Raw genomic sequence first — 22,965 nt, 5'->3', positions numbered from 1 at the left:
TTACTTTACTAATCATGCTTATTACATTAGTGCCAGAGGACTGATTAAAAGGAGGTTCTTTCTGCTAGGCATTGTATGGGCATGGAGTGGTGTCAGTCTCTGCTCCAAAGAACTTCCAATCTGAGTAGATGAGATAGCCCACAGCAGGAATAATCTGCATGGTAGCAGTCAGTCAAGGTAACTCCCTGGTTTTGTGTGGGTATTGAGGGGACCCTGAAGGGAAGCATGTGAGATGGAGAGAGCAGGGAAGAAAAACCTGAAAGAAGTGGAATTCAGCTGTAATAAAAAGACATGGAAGAACAGGAGGAGGTAGAGCAATCCACCAATCCAGCATAGGAGACAGTCCTATCAGATCCTGAGAAAGTTATCTGAAAGTCTGAATATCTCTTGCTTTACTGCTTTTTTGTTGGTTGGAAAGAGAGAATCTCTGATTCTTCCTCCACATTTTTTCTGCAAGCCCTTGTTTCAGGCTGGGGAGACACCAGTTCAGCCTGAGTACCCTCTCTCGTTAAAGAGGATAAGGCAGCCTCCCAGAGTGGTTCTGTTGCAAGGGCAAGCTGCCATGGGCAGCGGTGCCCCCAATGCTAGATATTATCCCTGCCTTCTTATGAAGCAGAACAGATTTTACCTGAATGGAGCAACATGGGCAGCAGCCTTGCTGCAGTATTTCAATTTTGCGAAGTGTAAAAATGTTAGAACAGCAAGAGATTTAAGTAGGCTGATTATCAGTTGTTCAGCATATAAAGGCATCAAACTGCATAAATAACAAGGCATGTTGGGATGAACATTTTGAGTGACAGTCAGAAGATTAAATTAAATCTGCAAATATGCATAAATAAGAGTTGAAACAAAAATAAATCAAGCTGAGTAAATCAAATGAATGGCATGGTCAGAGACTGTAATTAGGAAATGATAGAAGCAAACAACAATTGACTTATGCATTTGTAGATTTTTATACTAATTTAAATTTTATGGACTACATCAAGTAACATTTGGGTTTTGATTTTGATGCACTGTAATAGAAATTTTTTTGCCACCATAGAAATAGAGTAGAAATTTAATAGGAATTTGGTTTTGCTACCATATGATTTAAAGGAGCAGCATTTCTTGATAAAGTGTGATTTTTTTAATTTTCTTTTTGGTGTGGACTTTCTTCTTTTCTCTAGCAGAATATTATGACTATGTTGTTTATTATAAAAAAAAAAAAAAAAAAGAAGAAGAAACAATATCTGGAAGCATTACCGTGGCTTTTTTTTTTATAACCATACTACAAATGCATTTCTTTTGTGGCTGAAAGCTTACAAGTACCTATGTGTCGTCTGCTAAGTGCATTCACTTATGAGTGGGTGTATACAATTGGACTTCTCTGCCCTGCACTTGAAATTTAAAAGTATTATAACAGTTCTCTCGAAAAGCACTAAATGTGTACACTTACTATCACATGTATGTTTGTGAGGTTATTCACTCTTACGTTTGAGTCTCTGCATTTTAAGTTCTACACTGGGTACGTAATATGAGAAAGATGATGAGAAGCGGGGGAAGACAGAGTGCTGAGATGTCTGAAATAGCTACCACTGAGCTGCAAAGAGACAGAGAAGCTGCTCTAGTTAAAAGCGCTTCGCTTGCAGGAACAACTAGTGATTCCTGAGTAGGTACCATAAATAAATCTGTATCAAGAAAAGTATGATGTTATGATATGTGTGAACATATTTTAAGAAAGATTTTTATCACAATCAAGCATCTTATGTAAACAGTGTTTAAAATATTTGCTAGGGCTTCTTAGAATAGGTTAGTGTGTTTCTACACAATGAAATAACTTCATTCTATTTTATTTTTACTGTAGAGAAGCTAGGAATCAAGTATATGGGAATATATGTTGATATATAGGAAAGCATTGTAATTAAATATATTAGTTCAAACACCACATCAAAACCTCCCCACTAAAAGCAGAAAGGATTCATTATTTACCCTCTAGAAACCATGTCATTCTACTCAGCTGAAGTAAATTTAGCCCTGGTTAAATCAGAGACAACTGGTTTATGTTTCTAAATACTGTCAATTAGGTTTTGCTTACATATAGTCTTTTTCCCTCTTATCCAAATGGTTTCTCAAGTGCTTGGCATTCTTTGAGACAAAACATCTCTTGTTTATCTTCCTGGCCACTGCTGTAGGGCCACAGGATCTCCCACTTGACTTTCCAGTATCTGACCAAATTCTCTGCCCTTCTTCTCAGACACTTCAGGGATCAGTGTACACCATCTTCCTCACTGGAGCTAAAGACACCATCAAGGACAGCTTTTCCTTGCTCTCACACCAACTGTAGAAGCATCATCAAGTTTGAAATAGTATCAGTCAGAGATTTCCTCATCCTCAGTTTTGGCAAGCCCTGCCTCTGTTTTCAGCAATTCAACACAGCCTGCTTATTCATGGGCAGAGTTGTCATAAGTTCATGCCAAAGGGACTTTGATTCTATGCCCAGCTTTCTCCCAGGGTTGTTGTTTTGGTTTGAGGGTTTTTTCCAAACAGGTGAGCCCATCCAATTCTTTCAGTGCAGGGACTAAACTTGAAAGTCTTGGTGTCCTTGCTTATCTTGTGGCCCCCAGCAGAAGTAACCATCTCTTTTGAAGTTAGGACTTAACCCTTTACTGTAGCCTTGAGACAATCAGTAGTAACTATAAGTAGGAGCAAAATTTGTCCCCTAAAACGCATGCATACAAAAGTAGATTGTGTGCATTCATGCTTAGAGACATATCACCTGAATCTAAAAGGCAAATTCTCAAAACAGAGTATGATTTTAGCTGGCTGTATTTTATTCACAGAGAAAAACTGCTCATGTTCTTGCTGAAGTAATTGAACCAATTTATGTCTGTCTGATAAAGCCCAAGAAGTCAATATCTCTCTCTCTCTCTCTCTGTCCTCTTAAGCAGATTTTAAAAACTGGGCTCCTTTGAAGCCCTCTGACTTAGATTCCTTGCTGAGAGATAGCATCTGGTAACTGAAGCTTACTATTGTCTTAGCCCAGGGATTGTCCTCTGGCTTGATTTAATTCTAAGGGATGAATCAAGTCCTGATTTAATAATGCAGTTCCAATGGCCTCCAGATTGCTTGTTTCTCAACTAAACACAAAATTTTAACCTGTTTCTCCAGATAGAAACAGGGAAACCAAAAATATTGAAATTTTCTTACAAGCTGCCAAGATACTGTTTCCTCTCAGTTCATATCTTGGGCTTTGCCTCTTTTAGGTCATTTATTTATATGTCTGTGGCCTCCTGCGTAAGCAGCTTCTCCAAAAGATTTGGTCCTAAAATACAATGGCAAGTCTAAGAAAATACAGTAAATTATGGAAAGTTAGCAGCCTTGTTTGTGGTGTACGTGTGAAGTAAAACATCTCTGTGCGGTTTCCATGGGAAAGCTTTCTTGTTTTTTTGCTTAAATAGGCATTCAAGTGTACATAAATGGAGTCTTTAAAGAACATGCAGACTTGAAGCCTGGGATTTTATGAAGGAATACTGTAAATAAAGCTTGTTTGTTTATACAAATGAAGTTCAGTTCTTAGATGCACTCTGGCCCAGTTTCTGTCCGATCCACTGCTGCTCTGTAGACTTAGGTTATACTTCAGGGACAGCAAGTCAGGACTCAGTTTACCTTTTATCCTACATAAATCCACCTACTCACCATTAAAAATAGCAGGAGGATGGAAAACTGGTATCACAATAAAAAGTTGCTCCAAAGGTTTGTATTCATTTTTTATTTTTTTGGTTTGCTGATAAAACTGGTTTCTGAATAACAGTGTTGTCCCTGGCCATTCACCAGTGTTTGCTGAATGTGGTGTTAATTTCATATATCCCATAGGGCACTCTGAGGGTGAAAGCTTAAAAGGGCTCAAGTGCTCTCAACGGTATATTGGCTGTTGCTGTGCCATAAGGTCAAGTGCATTTTAAGATTATATGCAGACACATCTTGTGTGAGCTACATATGTATTCCCAGCACAGCTGCAGCTGTGGTTTGTGCCCAGCAGAAACATGTGAAATGGTTAGAAAGTGTCAGGATGGTAAACTGGGCCATAGCATTTTCAGCCTCATTGATACCTTTTCCTTGACTGTCATCAAATTACATGACATGTATCGTGTGTATCATTGCCCCCCACCCCCCCCTCATGAAAGACATTGCAGTGCTGGAATGTGTCCAGAGAAGGACAACAGAGCTGATGAAGGGTCTGGAGCACAAGTACTGTGAGGAGCATCTGAGGGAGCTGGCATTGTTTAGCCTGGAGAAAAGGAGGCTCCAGGGGGACCTTATCTCTCTCTACAACTACCTGAAAGGAGGCTGGAGCCAGGTGAGGGTCAGCCTCCTCCCACAGATAAGTGACAGGACAAGAGGAAATGGCCTCAAGTTGTGCCAGGGGAGGTTTAGATTGGATATTAGGGAAAAATTCTTCCCCAGAAAGGTTGTCAAGCAAGGCTGCCCAAGGAAGTGAAGTCCCCACCCCTGGAAGTATTTCAAAAGCGTGTGTATGTGGCACTTAGGGACAAGATTTGGTGCTTGACTTGGCAGTGCTGGATTAATGGTTGGACTCAATGAACTTAAAGGTCTTCTTCAAACTAAACAATTCTGTGATTCTATGATTACATTTACAGATTAAAAAATTGCATTTCTTAGTCTAATAAAAGAATATTTGAAAAGAAAAAGGGACGGTTGTTGTGTTGCTATTTAGACAAACTCAGTTGTTATATGTCAAAGACTTGCTGTTGTATTCAGTAAATTTCGAGTGCCCTAATGATTTAGTTTTTTTGTTATTTTGACATTAACCAGTTTCAACTCATCCATTTTTTTGTTATTAAGTCAGATTTCTTTCACGTTTTAGGCAGAATATCTTGTACTATATTTCAGATTCTTTTAAAATAGCAAGTTTCACTGTTTCCATGAAACTTTTGATTTCCACCTCTGTTATCTTGAATCTCACTGTAAAGTTTACATGTAAACATTGCACCTTTTTTTATAATCTTCTCTCCTTGACAGGTTTAATTAAGGTAATAAATCATTTGTTATTATTTGGGTTGTATTTAAGTATTTTTTTTCTGCTTATTCATAAAAGTAACAAATTGTATTTGCATGTATTATGTTATTTGCATGCACATTAGTCATCTTTAAAGAGTAGTTTTCCAAAAACTACCTTATTTGCATTTACATATACTCACCTCTCAAAGCTTTTTTCATGACTGCCTTTGTTTCTGTTGTGTGTTACCTTAAACTTACTTAGAAAAAAATTTAGAAAAATGAGAGTAGGGAACAGAAGCATCATCCTTCCATAGGGACGTGTGCATGTGTTTGAACGTTTGCAAGGCTCAGAGGATTCTTTCTGGAGAAAAGCAGCAGGATAGCTACAAACTAAGGGCTGAAGTGCTGAGCTGGGTCGCTGGTTTAACTATGGTTTTTGATAGTCTTGCATCAGAAACTGAACAGAAGTGATTTCCTTGCCTGAAATCAAGTCAGGCTGACATTGTGTTGCCGCCGGTGGGCTGCTCTTCACAACAAAAAATGGGCAATAGGCTATGACAGCCATAACAAGAAGAGATGTGGCGACCCAGACGTGTGAAGACTACAAAGATATTAATTTGATGTTATAGACCATTAAATCAAAACTCTGATTTTCCATGGAAGTGTCAGCTGTAAGAATTACATGTGAACAGTAGAAAGAAAAATGGAAAAAATTACGTTTGGTTAAAACAATTGGTGATTGCATTTGTGCTTGTAGCGTGTTCTGCAGTCGATTTACCCGCAAAACTTAATAACAAAATTATTTTGATTTTAAGATCTAATAGGCTAAGTAGATAGAGCTTTTAATTATAGTTTTCCCAGGATATCACTTTATTTTTACATTGTTTGTCTGCATACGCTAGAGAGTACAGTGCATACACATGATACTTGCACTTACTGAGTCATATTTTTCACGTACTTTTCTTTAAATGTCTCCTTGGATAATTAAGCCTGACTCTTAAGTTATGGTATGTTAGTTTCTGACAGGTGCCTGCCAGGGATCTTCAGTGCTGTCATGCATTATGTGGATTTCAGCCAAGACAGAAGGGCCTGGGTATTTGTTTCTGGTCACTTCTCATTAAAGCTTTGACTGTGGGAAAAGAAAAACAACTATTTAAAGATAAGGAGTATAGGTGCTATAGGAAGTGCATAGAAATAAAATCTGTTAGGCAATTAGTTTTTCTCTGGTTTTGTGTAGATACTATGTATATGTGTGAACTGTACATATGTGCATTTCAATATATGGTAAATATTCTTTCTGCAAAAAACTATTCTCTCATATATTGACAAGAGAAATGCACGGAAGAGAATGAAGAAGTTGGCTTGGTTAAAGTGGAATATAATGGCCCTTAGCTGGAAGACAACTGCTTTGTAGGAATTAAAGGTTAGGATTTCACGTAGGTGGTTCTTGGATAACCAGGGTTAAGCGGCATTCTAGAAATACTGTGAAACGCGTCTGATTTGGCTTTATTGGAGAACTCCATTATACATTTATCAAAGCTGCTAAATCTATATTAGAGCATTGAAGTATAGTTAGGAACAGATGAAAAAAATGTCCTCCCTTAAGAAAAGGATAGAGAGAATGCATAGGTCTGGCAGAAGCTTGACGTTCAATAACCCAGATAAGTAGTGTTGCTTGATCAGTTACAAAATAAACAGCGAAGTAAAAGTACTAGATGAGCTCCATACTCTTGTCCTTTGAGTAATATTTGTTATAGCTCCATTAAACACAAAGAACAGTCATACTAGGTAAAACTCAACATTCATTTAGCCCACTGTCATGTCTGTATCAATAGGCAGTAGCCAATGCCTGTGGAAGAACATGGCAGAGCATGTAGCCATATTTTCATTGCGTGTTCTACCATCCTCAAGGGTTTCTTTATCCAGAATTGATACCTTTCTGTTCAGTAACCCTACGTAGCTTTCCTTCTGTTTGATTGCTTCTTGAACCCACATAATAACATCACAAAATTCCGTGCCAAGGGATTGCACAGGCAACATATGGTGTGAAGAACAAGCTTTGTTGGATTTTTGCATTCCTGCTTCCTCGTAACTCCAGTTGTTATTCTCTAGCTCTTGTATGAAAAGAGGCAACAAATAATTAATCCACTGATCCCCTCCAAAACCTTTGTTTTATGACCCTCTTCATGTCTCTTCTGTCACCTTTTCTCTTGCTCTGCTCGCTCCTTCCTTCTCCAGAACCTTTCCATGTTTCTGATTGCCCTTGTTCCACTTCTTTCTCTCTTTACTATTTCTGTCATATTCTTTCTGAGACACAAAGCTGCATGTTGCTCATCAGTGCATTCACCGTGCATTTATATAGTGAAGTAGTGATACTGTTTGGTTTACTTTTTATTCCGATTCTAATAACATTTGATTTGGTTTTTTGCATACAACTGAAGGTTAGTTACACTGTTCTTTTAGCACCAAGATCTCCTTTCTATCTGTTTTTCAGAGCCTGTGTTTTTTGTGTATGTAAAATTAAGTCCTTTTCCTCACATATTTCCCTTTCATGTTTGTCAATATTGACTTTTCACCTGGTATGTTATCTCCCGGTCTCCCAGTGCTGTAAGAACCACCTGCAGTTCCTCATAATAGTGCATTTCCCCCCCCACCCCCAACTAAATTGTTAGCATTAACAAACCTTTCCATCTTCTTTTGCTTACTTTTGTATATTGTGTAGGAATATGAACAACACAGGTCAGAACACCCATTTCTGTGCAGTTCTCAGGTGACTGCATCCTAATAGTATTCATCATTCATTCCTGTCTTTTTCTTCTTATCTTGACCTGCTATTTATCCACTCATGGATCTTTTCTCCTGCTGAGAGAAAAGCCTTTGAAAAGCCTTCCCAAATAGCTGCAGGAAAGTTGAGCAGTATGTGTCACTTGAATTTTTGTTGTCCACATGGTTTTGATACCTGAAGAAAATAAGAGACCTGTGAAGCACAAGTTTGCCTCCTAACCAATATATCATATTTACTCAAGTCCACTAATTTTGGACTTCTTATAAATTTATGGTTTCTATTAACAGTCTCTCTTCCATTAACTCTCTCTCTGTAAGGTATGGACATGAGATTTACTGGCCCATAGTTCCTTCTATCCTTCTGTCCTCCCAGACATCCAGACATTTTTTCAATTGACATCACAGTTCTCTGGTACCAAGCTGTTTTAAGCATGAGGTTACAAGCTATTTAAGAGTTTAGCTTTCTCACACTTGAGTTTCTCTATAACTTGGGTGTGAATGTAATCTGGGGCTGCTGATTTGCTTGTGTTTTGTTGATTTGTTCATTACCTTTCTGGCTGACATTTCTGCATGAGTCAGATCTTTTGGTACATCTCTTGGAAAGCAGAATTCTGGTATGGCAGCCTCTTTAAGCAGCTCCATTTCATTTATTCTTTGTGACTTTTATTTCTTCTAAGCATTCTTTTTACTTTTTGACTGGATTTTTGTACTGTTTGACAAGTGTTTATTTCGAGGGCCACAGCTAATTTGTTCATCAGATTCATCTTTTATTTGCTTTACTGTGCTTTTACCTACTAGTGTTAAGGTTTGTTTCTGTCTGTTTTCCCCTTTGGATAGGTCTCCAGCCTTTTAAGAATTTCCTTTTATTTCTGATAGCAAATATTTGTCATTTGAATAGCGAAGAGAAACAACTTCTTTAATATGTTTTATATAATCACAGATGTGTGGCATCTCATCCCTTTCCTTCTGAGTGGTTTGTCCTAATGAATATCCCGGGAGGTTTCTTTTATGCTTTGGTATGTTGCCTTCGGCCCCAGTAGTTGATAAGCAATCTGGCAAAGCAAAGCGGATGGCATGATGAAATCAGGACTTTCACCTGCAAGCAAACTTTGTTTTCGGGGATGCTGGTTGTCAGACTCATTATGGATGCATCTGTGGTGTAACCCTTCATCTCTGCCTCTGAAGTACAATTAAGGGATTCGGTAATTTCTTAAAGATTTTTCAAGTTCTGTTATTACTGCTGTGAGCTCCTTTCTTCTTGGATCTCTACACTTGTCTTTCCTTACGAGCTTTCCTCCTGAATGTATTTTTGCCCAGTCTTTTCTGCTTTCTCCTACTACTTATATTGTCCCTACTTCCCTCCCTCCTTATTTCATTGCATTCTTCACCCTGCTCTTTATACTTTGAAGAGGTTCCTAGTAGAATCTTGTCTGGCATTGACTCTCTCCTTCAAATCTACTAAATAGTTTGCTAAATAATTAGTCTCCAACAGTAAAGCTCAATGTGTATTTATGTAGCCTAGATAGGGGGAAATAATATGTATCTTGCATAAACATTATTTCTTTAAGAAGTTAACCTTTATCTGGAGTGGAAAAATATGGCTATGGCACTTCAGCATCTAGGAAAAATAGAGCACACTTGTCATGCTGTAGCTCATAGGACTGGAAATTTCCTGCAAATTAACACTGTATTTAAAAAGACTATATGAAGATTGAGTTTTTCCGTGATGGTCTTGGAATATCATTCTCATGATCCACTGATAAGGAAGTGGACTGACCATGCTATGACAGAGATATTCCAGTGCACCCTTCACAGACACCCACTACACCCTGGGGAAAATGGAAGTTAAGAAAGCAGAAACAAAATTCGCTATGATCTAAGACCACAAGCCTTCATCTGACTGAAGCAAATCTATTTATGTTCATTGTGGAGAAGGTGAAGGAAGTGTTTATCTCTTGAACTGACTGGCAAACAGAAGGCATTGATAAAACTCTTTCAAAATGAGAGGTTCATTTTGCCATGTGTGCTTTGGGACACTTAGAGCCACTGTATCTGTGCAATACACCTTTGTAAATTCCTAAATATCTGTATCAGAAACCTGTGAGAGATTAAATCTCAGAATCTTTATTTCCAGATGATTCAAAAAAGTTGCTTGCATAGTTACTGGCCTTGGTCTGCATGCTCTGATTATGTCCAGTAGCTGTAATTTTTATCTGTAATTGTCAGTAAAGGTCTATGCATTTGTGAGCACGTATATTCTTGGAACCAAAGTTAGTATCTTCTGCAAAGTGATGACCCTATTTATGCTGCTGTTTTAAAATAAACATTAATTGCCAGCCTACGTAATGATCACAATCCTGGCTCCACAGCAGTTCCCTAGAACTCCCTTCCTTTATATTTTACCTTTAGTCAGGTTGTTATATTTATGGTTGTTTCATGATTTGAACAGTTTGTCAAGATTCATTTGGTTTATGGTAAGTTGGGCAGCAAAGTCTTCTAAAGTTTTACAGCAGACCAATGTTGAATTCTTCATGACTTTATTTATAAAATCAATTGATATCGTAGGTTTTTGGAACAGATGCAAATGTATAACCAAATGAAAAGTTAATTTTTGTTTCTGTTTGCTTCATATGGAGTAAAGCCACCTGTTAATTCTGCAGTCAGCAAACTATTGAAAAACATGTCTAAATATAACCATTTCTTGTACCTTTCTGTGTGACTTGAATCAGAAATGGTTATAACTCCACAGGAATTTGTGGAGATAAAAGACGTTAGTAAAATACAGAAAACAGCTTTTGGACATGAGTGAATTTTAATGTTTAAACTTCTGATGTGTACTTGGTTTCACTAGTTCTGCCACTTCTGTTTCCTGTTATGATTTTGGTAGCACAGGTTTTGGTTTGTTTGTGATTTTGGAGACAGTTTTCTGACGTGTAATATTATGAGCTGAGCTGACAACAATCGTATTTCTTAAAAACTTGCATTTTTGTGGCTGCCTGCTACAGACCTCTAGTTCTCTTGGTCTTGATTATTATTCTGTCCATCAACCTGGCTGCAGAGTCAGTGCCTTGCGTAGACTGGCAGGTAGAAATGAGCATAAGAAGTTTACTGAACTCCTTGTAGGTAATTCACAGGAAAAGAGGATAGAGAGATAAAATATTAGAAGAGGGAGATTGTGATGCATATTTTTTGGCACACGGAAAAAAAAAATTGCCAGCAGCATAATGGCGTTGGGTTCAGACTCCTTTGTACATTTGTGTGTTTAGCCAGTTACAGTAGCAGTAATTTAAGAACTATTGTCTTGCTGTTGTGTAAACACTTGAGATGTTTGCTTGGCATCACCAGTTTTGGAGATGTATAAAATGGAGAACTGTGTAGACATTGCGTTTCACATAAAAGCAAAATATTTGCCGTAGATAAAGCTGCCTAGTATGGAAATTATAAACCACATCCCAAAGAGCATACCATCGAGAAGCTTAGTTTAGAAACATGAATTCGTGCCAAGTATCGTTACATATATTTGAAGAGAGAAAGAAATCGTGGAAGGTACCTCTGTCGTTCTGTGCTGTGCTTGGATAAGTTTTAGTGATGTTCAGATTTGAATCGTGGTTTAGGAATGCTGCTGCCTCCTGAGTGCCTTGTGCCTTCCATAATAGTCCTAATTTTCATTAGCACTTGGCACCCGGTGCTATTGTGGGCCTGCTTGCTACATCCCATTTTCAGCTAGGCAACCAAAAATTGGAGTACTGAGCACTGTTTGTCACTTCAATTACTGTAACATCTTAGATGTGGAGAGAATGATATAACAATCATTTTTCTTCTAATAGAGCTGTCATAAAATGTCTAGTGTAGAATTAATCTGTTATCCCATAGTCATCCCAAAGCAGGAGACTGAGTTATTCTGCTCTGCTGTGAGTGCCCACATATCTTTAGCCTGGTGAGGAATGCTCTGGAAGTGCCTGTGAATAAACAGACAGCGTGGTTCACCCAATGGAAATATGTTTTTAATGCATTATATATAGTAAGAATAGCAAGGAGGTTCAAATGTCTCACGTCTGAGTTTACAAGGAAAAACTTACGCCTCGAACATTGGCATGAGGCCTGTTGAAAGAATGGGCTTTCAGTAGATTTCCACACATTTGCATTCAGCCCTTGTCAGTGCAAGGCATAGAGATGCAGTAGGAGGGCATAACCACAGGGTAAGGACCTAATGTGCAGTCATATGGAATATGACCTAAATACATACCCACTATTGGAATTAATGCAACAATTTATTAATTTAAGTTCCTTTTGTTAATTAGTACTAATCATGTTAAATTAGATAGCTCCTGACAAAAGGAATTTGAAAAGAAAACAATTATATTAAAAAAAAAAAAAGAAGAAGAAAACCCAGAAGTTGGCATCTTTGATTTTCTTCTGTCATAAACAAACAGCAAATCTTAGAGAGTTTGGAAAGTTATGGTAAATATCTTCTACACAGGAGATGAATTATTAGGGGTTACATGAACCAAACCAGCTGGATGTGCCTGTGTAGTCACAGGAGGACAAATTCTCTCGTCTGGCACCCAGAAGGGATTGTTGTAGGTGTTCAGTATTTTCAAAACAGGTTTTCATTGTGTCAAAACAAGTTGCGACAGGAACATAAAAATACAAAGGCATGCTACATATGTATGTATGATCCATGCAAAAATACTTCATACTTCAGAAACTAAATAATCAGGTGACATTGATAAAGCCTGGAGAAGCTCTTTTATAATTCTAATATGGCTGTGCTGTTGAAATAATTTATATAACAAGATTTTATTGCAAAGTGTCAGCATAATAATACTAGTCTGGGAGGAATAGGTCAAGAACCTCAAGAAGCCTCAAGCTGTCCTTCACTCAGACCTGCACCCTTCTTAATTTCTGTTTTCACCTAATTTAATTGGAAGAGGGGAGAATGTTGATATTCTAGCTAATTTATGAAGATCAGTCATCTGTGGAGTTGATGTTTTTCTGTCAAGATTCAGTGGATTTGAAGAAACTTGTAGATGTCCTGCAGCAGTTCCTTGAGGGTACAGCAGGAAGAAAATATGGGATGCAAAATGATGTAAATCCTAGAGTTACAACTCCTGTGAAAGAAAGGGACAGCAGCTGGGACAAATGCCTGGGATTCTCGGCTGTATCTAATACAGCTGGGAGGGATACAATTCAGTTCTTACCTCAATCCCAGGAATATTCAAACAAACTCAATTTACCTGCTGGACAATTCAGACAATCGAGAACAACTGAGGAGAAGGGGGTCCTAGCTACAGATCTTACTCCAGAAGACTCAGAAGGATTAAGTAAGGATTCAGAGATGCCCATGACTACAGGAGCGCCTGCCTAAGTCAGATCTATTAACTTGAAAAGGTTGAGGGAAAAAAACCTCACATTTTCCCGTATGCCTTGCCTAGACTAGGAGAAAAGGGAGGTATTTTTCAAATATATTGGCTACTCTGATTTTGAATACACAAGGATTGTTCTATAATAGTTAGAAATTTGCAGAATTAAACCACAGTCACAGTACTTACTAAAACATTTTACAAGAACGAATTAGAATATTGAAATAAGGGATAATATTTAAGAATAAAGGTTGCTCTCAAAGTCAATAGTAGGAAAAAAATCCAAGTGTGATAACCTGAGTCTGCCTTCAGATGAGAAGGAACACAATGTATATGACTGATGCAGTGAGAAAAGGTAATGACAGACTCTGTGTCTTTATAAAAAGATGAAGATTTTGGCTCAAGGGCTTTAATTTGCCAGTAAAAAATGTGCAAGGGCAGAGTACACTGTGCTGGTAGTAGACATGTTGCTGGATATCTAAGTCTGTTCTTGATGTGGACCATCATGATTATTTCATCCGCTTCCTTTTCCTCAAATCATCTCTCGATGGAAAAGGCACTTGGAACTCCCACATCTTGTGCTGAAACTAATAAAACATATGAGTGCAAATAGGGCTAGCATGCTGAAAAACTTGGCACTCATGAACTGAGGAGTTTAAGGGGAATCTATTTTGTGAATGACTTGGGAAGATGATTCGTCACCCCATGACAATTGTCCTTGTCCCAGACACAAAAAGCAGAAATCCCACTGATATAGCATTTGGTATGCTTTTTTCCTCACAGAGATTGAATCTTGGTGTTCTGCTCCAAATTTACCACATGAAGATTTTAAGAGAAATAGAAACACCTAGCTAACTCTTCTAACTTTATTACACCAGGAGCAGTAACCATTGTATTGTTGGCTATAGCACCAGTCCAGCAAAAGCAACAGCAGAAAGCAAGTGTGTTAGTGTTAGAATGCTTTCACCATAAATATATGTGAAGTGTTGTTTGATGGGAGATTGCATCTGCATAATTTAAAATCTTTGCAGATTTTCAACAAAAAGAGTACCTTCAGCTATCTGAAGGCAAAAGGTATTATCAAATGGTCAATGCAGATTTTCTACCAACTGCATTTAAAAAACCCAGCACTAAATTATCCTGGAAAAAAATCCATTACAATTAGAATGAAATTTCACAAAACCATGTGAATTCTGAGTCAAGTATGTTTTAAGTGCTGCAAACCGACACCCTGGGATTTAGACATGTATGGGCTTCTGGAGACTTTGTACCACAGTCAGTGTTTCATATCACTAGAAAATACTTAAACAGCAGGTGAGCCAATTCTACATTCTTTTAGATGCTTACCACTTGGAATAATAGCAAGACTTTCTTTACACTGGATAATAAGGTGAAGGAAAGAGAAGTGCTTTACTCTCAGCAGATGTCCTTGAGCATAGCACCTGAAATTCAAGTATATATAGTGGTTAACTACAGCAAAGTGTGTTGTTTTCTGGAGTGATGAAGAAAAATTTCCATAGAAACCTCATAACTTGCTACCTTGAACTTGGAAAATGACCATTTGAGGGAACAAAAACAAATGGACAAAAAACAATGGAATCATGGTAAGATGCTCAACAAAGAGTTAGACAGGTGCCTGTAAGTGTATGAAGATTGGCACCCACTCTAGACTGAAAACAACTCTTTAAACACTGTTTAAGCTGAGATCTAAACCATTGTGAGAAGGATGCAACACTCAACATGTGTTTTACTTTATTTGAGTGTTGATTGTATTCAACACTCTGCTAAAGAATATTTGTGGACTTCATACAAATGAGTTTCTCTGTACTTGAAGGAGCATTTTATGCAGTTCTTCTGAGGTTAGTGTGAGGTCAGTGTGATACAGACCCACCAAGAACATAGTAGAGGAAAGCAAGAGAAAGAAGGAACTCTCTGTTTCCCAGAAAGGAGAAAAAGCATTGATCAAAAGCTGATTTCTGCCATTTGACACAACCTTGAGAGACTATAGGTCAAGTTAGCTTCCTTCATCTTTAGTGTAATTCAACAGGTACCCAAGTTACTGATTTATTTTTTTTTAATAATAGTTCTCCAGAGCTGAAAAGCATATCTACTGGATGTAAAAATAATAATTTCAAAGTAGTTTGGAGATACTTGAAAGTATCATGTGGCAAAGTGTCTGAAAAAAAAAAAATTCAGATATTTTTATGTGAATTCCTGTGGTGTAGCACAGATCAAAGTTGTTGAGAGTGTAAATTCATGTGAATATGTTTATGTGAATAGGGTATGAGAAACTAATCTTTTTCCAAAGTTCATGTTTATATTCACTGTTCCTCTGTGTTTCTATGTACAGGATGCTGGAATATGAGTGTTTTCTCTTAATTCAAAATCTTTCTAAAAGGAATAGCATTCCATGTGAAGGAGGCCCTTACCATGCAGTCTATAGCAGAGTATTGTCCTTCAAAAATTTTATATTTCTCTTGAAGTTATTTCATGTAATCTGTTGTCACATAAATAGTCCATGTAGTGGTCCTGTATACAATGTATACATGTCCATGTATACATTGACTTCAATGCCAGTTGGTCAATAAATGAAACTTACTCAGAAGGTGATTGGTGCTTCTCTTCCTCCTTACTGGTAATATATGAAAAGGAGAAAAAATGTTAGAATTTTCATTTCATGGGCAATTCAGACATTTTAACATATGGTTTTGTCCCAAACTTTAGATGAAAAGAAAAAGTTTAGAAAAAATTTTGCTTGGAACATATGAAAACAAAAATGCAGTTACTGTGACACTATAATGCACCTGCTAGCAGTAGCACAATGCCTCCTGAAAGAAAAAATTTTAATGATTTATCTCATCATTCTTCATGGACTGGGTTCTTTGAAGGGACTTCTTCTGCTGTTGTTTTTGTGCTTAGGACTCTTGTGATGCACCTTGTCTGTGGGCCAACTTACATCATCTCTGAGATGCTGGACCACAGATATGAAGGTTAATATCAAGCCAATTGTTTAGGCTTAGTTCTACAAACCAGAATATCTTTCTAGATCAAGCCAAACTGAAATACCTCATTCTTTTCCTGATGGAATCTCAGTAGCATTTCCACAGAAATGCACACAACTGGGTAAAAATGTAATTTTTCATTGAAAAAGCCATGTAATTAAAAAAAAATAACATCCAGCAACCTCTAATAATAAGTTATGTCTTTGCTGCCCATTCTACTCCTTCATACACATGCAAAATAAGTGATGTTACTTTCATGTACTAACAGTTGCCATTCCCTCCCTATATGCAGTGTTCATTGAGCAGTTTAACCTCCCTTCTCCTAGTTCCCCATCTTTTCTGTTCAGTCTATTAAATATGCTGTAGCTGGTACAGTCTATCAAATATATTGTGCTTTTGGATTTCTTTGCAGGGTCTTTCTTGTTTTGGTTTGGTGAGGGGGGTGGGTGTTTTAATTTATTTTTGCATGTGTATGTGATGAACCATAATTATCTCAGATTTTGCCTAATCTGAGATACCTATGGTGCATGGGAGAGGGGCAGAAATGGAGGAACACATCCCAGGTAAACGTGTGGTACTGCATTTGTTTCAATCTGGGCAAGACCACAAATGATAAGGGCAAACTTAAGCATATACTTTAAGGTATGGAAGGAAAAAAAGTAGACATTTAAAAATAATGAACTATTAAAGGAATTTTTGTAGTGTATGGAACTTGGCCAAGAGGTTCATATGAACTACCAGTGAAATAACATCCTCTTTGAAACAGTACATCTGATCAGAATGTAGGGAGGTGTTAGATTTTGTTTTGCAGCAGAGGATACAAGCTCTACTGCAGGAGGCAGTGAAAAGAAAGGATGCAAGTGTAGATAAAGATGGTGTGGGAGGATGTTTGTGGTATCAGAAGCATTCGTTCTGGAATTTACCTAACAGCAAAGTCATATATAATTACTGCATATAATGCAGTAAGTGTGGTTTTAATACAAAGCACAGAAATGCTATAAAGGAAAAGAAATGGAATGTAGGAAAATAATTCTGCTTATATACTGTTTAATGATTAAGAATTTTTGGAAGAGGGAAGTTTTAAGTAGCATTTATCAAGTCAATAAGAAGATCATGTGCAGAGAAGCTATCTAAAAGGAAGGGAGAAGGTACTTAAAATAAGCAAGCAGAGATGTGTAATTAAATGTTAGGACAGATAATGCAAGGAAAAGTAAAAGTATGATAGATTCCTGGCATTGACAACATGCAGGTGATATTCCTTGAGCTAGCAAAATACATAGAACTGACCAGGACATAGAGAGGCTACAATCTGAAAGGTATGCTATAAAAAGTGCAAATATAGAACAGGCATACCTTCTGAGCTGTTTTATGTACGAGTATGTGCCAACATGAACAATCACTTTTGTGGGCATGATTATGAGGGTTGTTTTCTGAACTTTGATTCTATAAACCAAAGTGTATTCTGTAAATACATAGCACAATCTGTGTATGCTATAAAATGTGTGTGCTGGTTGTCCTCCTCCTGTTTTCCATTTCTAGGATCATCTCCTCAGTCCAGAAATGCTTTTATTTTCCATTGCTCTTTTAACCTTTGGACAGCATCTCATGTGTGTTTACAGCTTCTGCACAAAAGCTGACTGCAGCTATCTGTTAATTAATTTGCCAGGCACAACCTCACAAAGAGAGAGGAGCGCTCTGTTTGTGATCTTGAAATGTTTTGAGATGTGAGGAGCTACGATTGGTGTTCAGTGATCACCAAAACTTCTACTGCAGTTAGAAACGTGTCATGATTGTGAAGCTAATCGGTGTATGTTTGCTTCAGGAGCTAAACCAGCAGAGAGATCAAGAATGTAATGAGTGTCATTGCAGCTATTCTCACTTTAGATTTTTTTTTTGGCGGGGAGAACAGAAATTTATACAGACCAGTGATATGAACAGAAAATAAAATGTTTAAAAAGAAAAAAACAAGAAAGTGAAAGTTTGATGCAGAAAGCCATAGACAGAAACCAAATGCAGAACAGTGAAGCAGCTTCTAATGTAACTGGTAAATAAACGGTATCATTGGGATGTATAAAATATGTTTATTACATGGTTGAGTACTTCAGCATAATAAACTCAAAGATACAGTTCAAACTCAATTTTGGATACTTAGGATCAGCTCATTTTACGGATTTATGAGTCACTCGATCCTTTGTAAAGAAGGTAGACTAAGATCCAAAATATACAAAGCACACCTTAAGTAAGAACATTATTCTATAAACTTTGAAGTTTAATAAAAGGAATTACAGTTTGTCCAAAGTTGTTAATATTTATTCACTACATCTTATGTAAACCACTCCCATGAAGAGTGATGGTATTGTGTCAAGGATTCTGTAAGGAGACAGATAAAGAGCTTATTTCCTGCACATATTCTGACTTCTCTTCATGATTTTCCTCCTCCGTTGACTTGTCTGTATTTGGGCCTTTGCTACCATATGTGAAGTTTTTTCCACATAGGGGAGAAAAAAAAACAAAAAACCTTTTTATCCCAGAAACATGACACTTATCAACTGCATCAATTCATGCTCTATGTTTCCTCCTTCCTAATCATGTGTTTTCTGTTGTGTTTTTTTTTCACTAGGGCCTATTTCAAGACATTTGTCCCTCAGTTCCAGGAGGCAGCATTTGCTAATGGGAAGCTTTAGGCAGCCTCAGGCATGGAAACGATACTGAACAGATCCTTCAGTGTCAGCCCACAAGAAGAATGCCTGGAAATGGGATGGACTGACGATATGTGCTTTCTTGCCTCTGAAGTGATTTTGGTAGCTTCACTTTTTGAAACAAAGACCTCAGTAGCATGCTTAGAACTGGATATTTGATATTTGTCCTGTCCCTTTGCCTCTGCCACCACCATTCCTATGTATTTTCTGGATTAAATTTAAAAGGACGTGTTTTGATGTGATAACACTTTCTTGTTCCAACAATGTCCTGTATGTTATGCCTTGTTTCCTTGTCTTCAGATGGTCTAAATCGGATTTTTTTTTTCCCCATGGAAATATGATGTAGTTTGTATATTTAGTTAATGTTTTCAGCTTATCCTAAGAAAACATAAAACTGCCATTATGTACCAGGAATGCCTAGTGGACTGTACAGTGCCATAGTCTACCTTGGAGGTTTGCGTCTCACTGCGGTCATTACTCTCACAGGTATGGACATGAGTTGCACACTTCAATTCTTAGTGCCTTTGCAGTTGGTCTGAAGTTAAAATGGCAGGGTGTTTGAGGGTTGGGGTTTTTTTTTTAATATTTCTGTTGAAAGCTCATCTTATGTGAAATGCTGTGCTTTTATGCTTTGGTTTTTTTTCCAGTTGTACAGTTTTGGTGTTTTACTAATGAACTCCCCTTGCCATTACAGAAAAGTTCTACTTCTTTAGTACCAATGTGCAAGGAACTAGTTATATAAATCAGTATAACAAAATAAAGCTCTTTCATAGATCTGTAATTTTTCCAAATAAGATAAATACTGCTAAGAAGCAAGCTTTCAACAAGGGAATGAATGATGTCTTGGAAAATAACATGAAATAATGTAGGGCTATAGGTATTTAGCTTAATGCCTAAGTTCAGCATGTCTTCTCAGAAATAATTTTATGTGTATATAACTGGAAACATTACCTCCCCTAATTCTGAAATGCCAAACACAAAATCCCACCTACTCATCCTTTCTTTCCTGCTTGTGTCAGGAGCACCATTTGAGGCTAACTGTCACAATGTCACTTCCCAAATTAATTTGTGAATAGACCAGGGTACTTTCCAGTAAGGAATAAAATGAACAGTGTTTGTTGCTTATAAATGGCATCTGGAAAATGTGCCCTACTTCTGCAAAATATAAGGAACTAAATGAATAGTATGCAGATGATACAGTGGAACTGGAAAACATTTAATTTTAAATTATTCACTGTACCACCACGTGCAATGAAATCTTATCGAATTACTTGACTGGCAGTATTCTTCTACCCTTCCTGCAACTTGTTTATTACATGAAAAATAGTGCTTTTGAAGGTTTATGTCCACCTAGGAAATGCAGATGGGTTTTGAGCAGTGAAGCTTGATACTTAAGAATTATGCAAATATTTCACCTCTAGAAACTACAGGTATTTTTAGCTAGTTTATGGGCAAAATTTAATTTATGTTTAATACTGAAGTTCTTGGCTGGAAATTTAGCTGCAAACAACATCAGAAGCCTTATTGTAACTCCACAGAGGAGGGGGCATATTCTGTCCTGTGACCCATCCCTTTGTGATTTTCAGTGCATTATTTGAGGACTGCCAACAGCTCCAAAGGTCTGAGCCTGAATTCCCTCTGTGGTGACATTGCATGAGGCTTCTGCATGCAAACCAAAACTTGGAGCAGATGTGGAAAGTAATGGTTATATGTGAATAGCAAAACCATAACTGAACAACCTTAAGTGACTGGGAACAAGCATTGTTTAGTGCACTAGGATGATCTCACATTTGCATTTCTTCAGGTAAAAGCCAAAGCCATGTATTTAAGAATAAGCCAACCTTGTGAATGAGGCGGGAGAAGGAGGATGGCTAATGAAAAACATATGTTCTCATAGTGTTCAAAATCTGATAAGAACGCTCTCTAGCCATCTTCAAAAGGTAAAAATCAAGCCTTCAAGTTACCTCAGTACATTCCTGGAATCTTACATTTTATAACCTTGTGTTTGATTCAGCATTGTAGTGATTGCCCCATGAACACAGTGAGTACTTATATACCTGATTGTCTGCCACGGCCCGAGGGTGAAGGGAGTAGGGACACGACGCTGCACAAAGGGTTCTGACACAGTAGAAGGTCAGGGTGCGATGGCCACTTTATTGAAGGGAACAAGGACTTATATAGGGTTTGGGTAAAGGGAGGTCTGATAACTGGGGTGGAGCATGGGATTGACACCTCAGGGGAGAGCAGGACTGGGGAACACGGAGAAGATGGGTGGAACTTGAGGAGTATCCAGGGTAGGGGACCAATGGGAGCTCACTCTGCACTGCGGCATCCATCAGCCGGTCAGTGAGAGATGAGCGGGAAAACCAGGGGAGAACAAGGGAGTAAACAACTTTTGGCGGGAAAAACGTGAGGGCAAGTCCAGACAAGCCCTGAACAATACAAACCAAGGGGATTAACATAGGAATAATTGTGGGGGTTCATTGAACATGGCAATAAACTGGGGAATAATGTGAAAGTCCATGAATTATTAAGTCTTTCAGGCCCCATACAAGTCCCTCCAGGCCTTAAATCTCTCCCAGTCACTTGGGTGATCCTCCTCAATTGTCCAGGTGGCACCACTATTTATTTTTTCTTGTTTTTTCAGAAATTGCCATGATTCAAAGGCTAGCAGTTGCAAAACATTTTGGAAAGAGATCCACTCTTCATAATTAAGATTTATTTTCAACCAAAAATGCATCCTTCACCTCAGTCCCAGTAATTTCGGACAAAGAACTGTTTTATTATTAAAAGACTAAGAGTTTTAGAAGCCATGTAAGAAAATACTTTGAAGGTACAAAAAGCCTAAACCAGCAATTCCTTGTATTGAATTCAATAGTTTCATCAGCTTTCCAGTAACATGCATGGAAACAAACCAGTAGTTCCAGTCTCATTTTGTGTCATGCTACAATTGGTAGTATTTGGGGAGAAGAAAAGGTAAAATAAAAAGATAGAAAACATGTGAAACTGTACTGTTTGTGTTTAAGATAAAGTTTGCAAGCCTATCAGTTTTTAAATTAAAGGCATTTTTGTTACTCTTAATGAACATTTTCTTTGACCTGCACAGTATTTTATGGATCCCTTCTTTATAGTTCTCAGAAGAAGTATTGGGGGTGTTAGCATTGCAAACGGGGTATTGGAAGGAAAGACACTGAAATGAGTGAAAGCTTCCTTCCAGAAGGAGGATTATCATATAAATACTACACCAGAAAAGAGAGTTAGTTTGAATAATTTTATATCAAATCAAGTATTCATTGAAAGCATTTAAGGTAGGATGTTGGGATCTAGTTGGGATCTAGTAAGTTGGAGTTATTTCTGTTGTCTCCTGTTTTATTATAATATCCATTGTGGCCAGTTTAATGGCACAGAGACTTTCAGCACTTATGTGATATAACTGCATATATTGCAGTTAAAAGGAGCAGTCAGATCTAGGCTATTTTCCTTGGTTTATGAGAATCACAAGACATAAAGGCGAAAAATAGCAATGTTACAAACATATCAGAAAGCCTAAATAGTTCTGACTGAAAGAAATGCAGTAAGGCTGTAGTTACTAAACCCTATTAATGCACGATTTTCCAAAGGTCCTTAAAGTGCAAATGTGCTGCCAAGCCTTTATTCATCTGCATACATATTCCACTGTGCTAGAAGTAATACCAAATCTTATGGATTTAAAGTCAGCCTTCTTGTGAACTTGCTGGAAAGAGTGGACAAACAGCTGGAAGAATAAATAAAAGTAAAATATATCATATGTTGTTTGGCCTTCATTGATCTTTCTGTTGTGCTGGCCATTGCTTTGTTGGTCAGCATGTCTCATCTGCTGAATCAGCAGGTTTTGGTATCATCGCTGTGCTTGAACATCCTCCCTTCATACAGAGAGTAGACTTGAGTCAGTTTGTGAGAAGAAATCATTGCTAGAATTAGCACAGATCTCCTGTATATTGTTAAACCATCCCTAGGGATGTTTCTCTGTATGTTTCCTTTCTCTCATCCTGTCTGGTGCCTGTGGCAATAAGCATCTTTGGTGAATCAGTCAGTGGATGAGATTTAGCACTGAAGTGCAGCATTTTAAGTCTTACTTCA

The 22,965-nt window shown here is 37.6% G+C and overlaps 1 protein-coding gene across 2 annotated transcripts in view; it reads left to right on the top strand.

Moving 5' to 3' along the window:
- Window positions 1-22,633, top strand: part of BABAM2 (BRISC and BRCA1 A complex member 2) — a 167,989-nt gene extending 145,356 nt beyond the window's left edge. The window contains exon 11 of one of the 2 annotated variants that reach the window (XM_029965056.1): window positions 18,768-22,633. In XM_029965056.1, the coding sequence (XP_029820916.1) occupies window positions 18,768-18,831 (64 nt within the window). In that variant the 3' untranslated portion in view covers window positions 18,832-22,633. Of the gene's footprint in view, window positions 1-1,290; window positions 1,379-18,767 lie in introns of those variants that run through there. The other variant, XM_029965057.1, reaches the window with a different exon arrangement.
- The last annotated feature ends 332 nt before the right edge of the window (window positions 22,634-22,965 follow it).

The sequence above is a fragment of the Manacus vitellinus genome, unplaced genomic scaffold (assembly GCF_001715985.3).
Source record: "Manacus vitellinus isolate BGI_N305 unplaced genomic scaffold, ASM171598v3 scaffold_8_pilon, whole genome shotgun sequence".
Lineage (NCBI taxonomy): Eukaryota > Metazoa > Chordata > Aves > Passeriformes > Pipridae > Manacus > Manacus vitellinus.
The sequence above is the reverse complement of the archived record's forward strand: the minus strand, read 5'-3'. Positions and strand labels throughout refer to the sequence as shown.